The sequence below is a fragment of the Ursus maritimus genome (genome assembly GCF_017311325.1).
Source record: "Ursus maritimus isolate PB19 chromosome X unlocalized genomic scaffold, ASM1731132v1 scaffold_X1, whole genome shotgun sequence".
NCBI classification, from domain to species: domain Eukaryota; kingdom Metazoa; phylum Chordata; class Mammalia; order Carnivora; family Ursidae; genus Ursus; species Ursus maritimus.
Window position 1 is genome coordinate 55771654 of NW_024423319.1, and position 6000 is coordinate 55777653.

The 6000-nt window shown below is 35.2% G+C and overlaps 1 protein-coding gene across 3 annotated transcripts in view; it reads left to right on the forward strand.

The window, feature by feature from the left end:
• The window catches only part of CHM (CHM Rab escort protein), a 198867-nt gene that overhangs the window by 148107 nt on the left and 44760 nt on the right, over positions 1 to 6000 (forward strand). For all 3 annotated transcript variants that reach the window (XM_040630263.1, XM_040630269.1, XM_040630272.1), the window contains one exon: positions 3486 to 3582. In XM_040630263.1, coding sequence (XP_040486197.1) covers positions 3486 to 3582 — 97 coding nt within the window. The remainder of the gene's footprint in view (positions 1 to 3485; positions 3583 to 6000) is intronic.

The following is a 6000-nucleotide window of genomic DNA, read 5'->3' on the forward strand; positions in this document are numbered from 1 at the left end:
CTTAATAAGTCAAAGCTCAAGGAAGGGTATACAGTAATAACTGTGAGGAGTTGGAGAGTGACCTTTCTCATGGTCAGTTGGCTGCACAGCAGTGATGGCTATGTCATCCAGGCTTTGTTGTGTCATTTACAGAGCACAGGGAGAGTAGATTTAACATAATTATTTTTTTTTATTATGATATGTTAGTCACCATACAGTACTTCATTAGTTTTTGAGGTAGTGTTCCATGATTCATTGTTTGCATATAACACCCAGTGTTCCATGCGATACGTGCCCTCCTTAATACCCTTCAGCGGGCTAGCCCATCCCCCCCCCCCAAACCCTCAGTTTGTTTCCTGGAGTCCATGGTTCATAATTCTTAAAGGACCTAGGATTATTGTAATGGTAATTGAGCATTGTCTTCAACTTAAAGTCACCAGCTACATTAGCCTTTAACAAGAGAGTCAGCCTGTCCTTTGAAACTTTGAAGCCAGGTCCTGACTTCTCTCTAGCTATGAAAGTCCTAGATGACATCTTCTTTCAATAGAAGACTGTTTGATCTACCTGGAAAATTTGTACTTTAGTGTAACAACCTTTATGAATTATCTTAGCTACATTTTCTGGATAACTTGTTGCAGCTTCTATATCAGTATTTGCTATTTCACCTTGCACTTCTTTATGGAGATGGCTTCTTTCCTTAAACCTCATGAGCCAACCTTGGCTAAGCTTCAGACTTTTCTGTAACTTTCTCACCTCTCTCATCCTTCATAGAATTAAAAAGAGTTAGGGCTTTGCTCTGGATTAGGCTTTGGCTTAGGGAATGTTTTAGCTGGTTTGATCCAGACCACTGAAACTTTCTCCATATCAGCAATATGGCTGTTTCCCTTTCTTACCATTCTTATGTTCACTGGAGTAGTAGCACTTTTAATTTCCTTCAAGAACTTTTGCTCTGTATTTACAACTTGGCTAACTGTTTGGCGCAAGAGGCCTAGTTTTTGGCCTATCTCAGCTTTCAATGTACCTTTCTCAAAGCTTAGTTATTTCTAGCTTTTGATATAGAATGAGAGATGTGTGACTCTTCCTTTCATTTGAACACTTAGAGGCCATTATAGGGTTATTAATTTGCCTAATTTCAGTAGCACTATGTCTCAGGGAATAGGGAGGCCCGAGGAGAGGGTAGAGACTGGGGAATGATTGGTTGGTGGAACAGTCAGAATGCTGTTCTAGATGGGCACAGTTCATGGAGCCCCTAAACGATTACAATAGTAACATCAAAGATCACTGATCCCAGATCATCATAACAAATATAATAATGAAAAAGTTTGAATATTGTGAGAATTGTGACATAGAGACATGAAGTAAGCAAAATGCTGTTGGAAAAAACCAATAGGCTTGTTCAGTGCAAGGTTGCCACCAACCCTCAATAAAAAAAAAAAAAAATGTAGTATTTGCAAAGTGCAGTAAAGTGAAGTGCAGTAAAATGTGGTATGCCTGAACTTACATGTTGGTGCAGTCCCTAAGATACCTTTCCAGTTATGTACATGTTTTTAGTCATAATCATTTGATAATTATTGTACAACATTAGATACATGTTTTAGTGGCTCCTCTCTCTTCAAAAGACAACATTTGGTATCATGGACAGCCAGTAGCAAAAGGGAGTTAAGAGGGGTATGGAGAACACAGTTTTTGAGACATATTAAGCCTGAAAATGTTCTTACAAGGAATATGATAGTAGAACAGTCAGGGTTATCAGAAGAATTTCTGTTTTGAGAACTCGTAGGGATTTCCTGTGTGGGCTGTCAATTTGACATCACCAGTCAAAATCTAGGCATTTAGTGCTCACAGATAGGACTTTACCTTTTGGCAAGTATTTTATATATGAAAGGATATAGTTTCCTCAGATTGAAGATTATTGTGAATTCATATTGAAACTTTTGGTTTTATAGAGAAACATTGACCTGATGGTCATTTAAAGTTGTAAGTATAAAGCCATGTAATACATTAGTAGTGCCTATAGCATGTCACTATACTGCATGTCAATAAACATTACTTAAAAATAATTTTCCACTTTAAATTCTGGGTTTCTAATTTTATTAATGGAATCCTTAAATTAATTTGAAGACTTTGATTTTGAAACATTTTGGTATATGTTCAGCTGTACTTTGGTATATGTTGACCAAATACTTTGCTTATTTCAGTATCTTTAGGGTTTTTAACATTTTTAAATTTTAGTACTCTGTATCTGCTTTTAGCCATTATGAATAATCAAAATTGATTTAATATCTGTTTTCAAATACTAAAGTGTATATAATTCAGAAATAATGTCATATGGCTGACAGACACATGAAAAAATGTTCAAAATCATTAGCCATCAGGGAAATCCAAATCAAAACCACACTAAGATACCACCTTACGCCAGTTAGAATGGCAAAAATCAACAAGGCAGGAAACAGCAATTGCTGGAGAGGATGTGGAGAAAGGGGATCCCTCCTACATTGTTGGTGGGAATGCAGGTTGGTGCAGCCACTCTGGAAAACAGTGTGGAGGTCCCTTAAAAAGTTAAAAATTGAGCTACCCTGTGACCCAGCCATTGCACTACTGGGTATTTACCCCAAAGATCCAGACGTAGTGAAGAGAAGGGCCATAGGCACCCCAATGTTCATAGCAGCATTATCCACAATAGCTAAATCGTGGAAGGAACCGAGATGCCCTTCAACAGACGAATGGATAAAGAAGCTGTGGTCCATATATACAATGGAATATTACTCAGCTATCAGAAAGAACGAGTTCTCAACATTTGCTGCAACATGGATGGCACTGGATGAGATAATGCTAAGTGAAATAAGTCAAGCAGAGAAAGACAATTGTCACATGATTTCTCTCATCTATGGAACATAAGAACTAGGAAAATCGGTAGGGGAAGAAAGGGATAAAGAAAGGGGGGTAATCAGAAGGGGGAATGAAGCATGAGAGACTGTGGACTATGAGAAACAAACTGAGGGCCTCAAGGGGGAGGGCAGTGGGGGAATGGGATAGACTGGTGATGGGTAGTAAGGAGGGCACATATTGCATGGTGCACTGGGTGTTATACGCAACTAATGAATCATCGAACCTTGCATCAGAAACCAGGGATGTACTGTAGGGTGACTAACATAATGTAATAAAAAAACATTAAAAAAAAAAGAAAGAATGTCATAATTGAATCCTTTGAAAATAAGTGAAGAATTAAACATTAAAGATAATCTGAAATATTTATTTCTATGAATTACATGAATGCAATGTATATGATATATAAGTATATAAAGCAGAAATTCGATGTTTGGACACATGTTCGTGTTACAAGTTTCAAATTCTATTCTAAATTAAATGCTTGTAAGTTAAATTTTTTCAAACAGCAGTAGAGTTTGAAAAAAGACACTCAATTTGAAAGTTAACTGCACTCTAATGATAGAAGAATGAAAATGAGATCTACCAGCTACATCTAATATTTTGTTTCCACTTTTTAGATTTCCATTTTGACAGTACCAGGAGAGGAACCAGGAACTTTTGCTGTTCGGGTCATTGAGTTGTGTCCTTCAACAATGACATGCATGAAAGGCACATGTAAGCGCAGTAGAATCTGGTTGTCTTGTGTGTTTGTTTAGGAAGTAAATGGGGGCAGCCATTCATAAAGTTGTCTAGGTTCTATTTATAGTTTTGCCATATATTTTTCTATTCACACTATTTGTTTACACACTTTGTGTTCGTATAGTAAGTCATTTTATACCTTCCCCTTGCCTCTAATCATCTTTGTGGCTAAATCTTCATAGGCACAATTTATAAACCCTCCAGTGAAAGAATTTCTGTGATTTTCCAGTTCTTTCTGTAATTTTACTTAAGCTTATTAGAAACATACTTTCACAAAATTCATTTTCTTTACTGCTAGTTTTCTTCTTTGCTTTTCCTTAGAATTCTTAATCCAGTTTATGAACTTCTGCCATATGTAAATCCTCTTAGTTTTTATGAGTCTGAAGTTAGGTACTACTTTCTTTTACCAGTATGTATCAGAATTTCTGTCTCTAACACTGTCAGACACCATGCCTTGTAGAACGTATTTCTTAAAGGTGTTTCACTAGGTAGAAGTCAGTAAGGTTACACTGGATATCAATATGCCTAGACCTAAACTGTGTACTGTAGGGATTACAAAAAAGCAGAGGGTGGCATGCCTGATTTGAAATGTTCATAATCTTACGCACATCTAATAGAACAAAACAGTATTAACTGTGTGCAGTATATTCTGCTAGACATTTCGGGATAGGTAAAGATGAGTATGACATAGGCCTGACCTTAGAGGACTCCATCTAGTGGGACAGATAAGACAAACACAAAAGTAGCCGTAAGAGGCAAAATATGAAAGTACCACAAGAGAGTTACCAACAAACAGTGGACTGTAGAGATTCATAGGAGGGAAGCAACGATGTCATTAGCTAGATGTTTAAAAATTCTGTAAATTTATATTAAGTTTTATTCAAACTGTTAACATGAATTATGAGAAGCGGAAGACTAATCTGGTTTGGCATGGTCAATGAAAACATGACTATGTCTTCAAGTGTAGAACTACTACTTATTAAAAGATGTCAGAAATGTAGTTAAACAGAATTGGGAGCTTGTTTGCCAGCAGGGAGGGTGAAGAGAACTTGTCCCTTATTGCTGTAATCCTAAATTTCAGTTTGAAAAGTAGCTCACTGATTGTTTGCCACCTTTTATAGTGATTGGTGAATTAAGTAAATTTTTACCATGACAATTACATTATTTTTCCCTATTACCTTAACTGTTTTTTTCCATGTCTTTTTATCTGTGTTAGTATCTTAGATATAAAATAAAACTACACTCATCTTTGGTTTTCTAAATTACATTTATTTTATGTTTGTGAATATTTTTGTAAATTTCTTTTTATAAATTTATTTTATTTTTCTGTGTGAAATATTTTGTGTGTCCAGTCTAATAATACATTCACTACTAATAATACTGTCACTATTGACAGTTCAAAAGATATAAAGAAGTAAAATTACTATAATCCTTCTACCCATAGATCATAAACACTTGTGTGTGTTTCTTTATCTTGATTTTATATATGTATACATATATATTTCCATAATTATGCAATACCGTTTTATATATTGTTTTGTAATCTGCTTTTTAAAAAGACTTAATACAACAAAAATCTTTTTGCATGTCTATGATATTTTCAGTGATTGTGGGTATACTATTTTTATTTAATCCCATGCTGTTGAGATTAAAGAGTTTTGAAAATTTTTACTTCATAGTCCTGTAAAAAACAGCCAGCCTAGTAAACAAATATTTGTGAAATTCCATTATTTTTTAAAACCTTCTTTGAGTGGAATTATTGGGCCAAAGTGTATCGGTGTTCTTTTTTATTTTGTAGTTATAGATTCATAGGTATTTGCAAAGATAGTACAGAGAAGTCCCATGTACCCTTCACCCAGTTTCTTCCAGTAGTTATATTTTACCAAATTATAGTACAATGTCAAAACCAGGAGTTTGACATTGTTATAATGTGCATATGTGATTTTATCACATGTGTAGATTCTTGTGACCATCACCACAAGGATCCCTTGTATTGCCCTTTCATAGCCATAGCTATATCCCTCCATCCCCACAGTAGCTACCTAATCGCTGGCAGCCATAATCTCTTTTCTATCTCAGTAATTTTGTCATTTTAACAATGTCATATAGAATGAATCATATATTAGGTAATCTTTTTTTTCTTTTTAAATTTTTTTCTTTTTTTATTTAAAACAATAGGTAATCTTTTGAGGTTTTTTTTCCTCAGTATAATTTTCTTAAGGTTCACCCAACTTGTTGCATGTATCAATAGTACATTCCTGTTTATTACGGAGTAGTAGTCCATGATAAGGTGTACTTCCTTCTGGCCTCCATGGTTTCTGGTAAGAAATCTGTTATTTGAATTGCTTTTTCACTGTAGGTAATGTGTTCCTCCCACCCCAGGCTGCTTTCAAG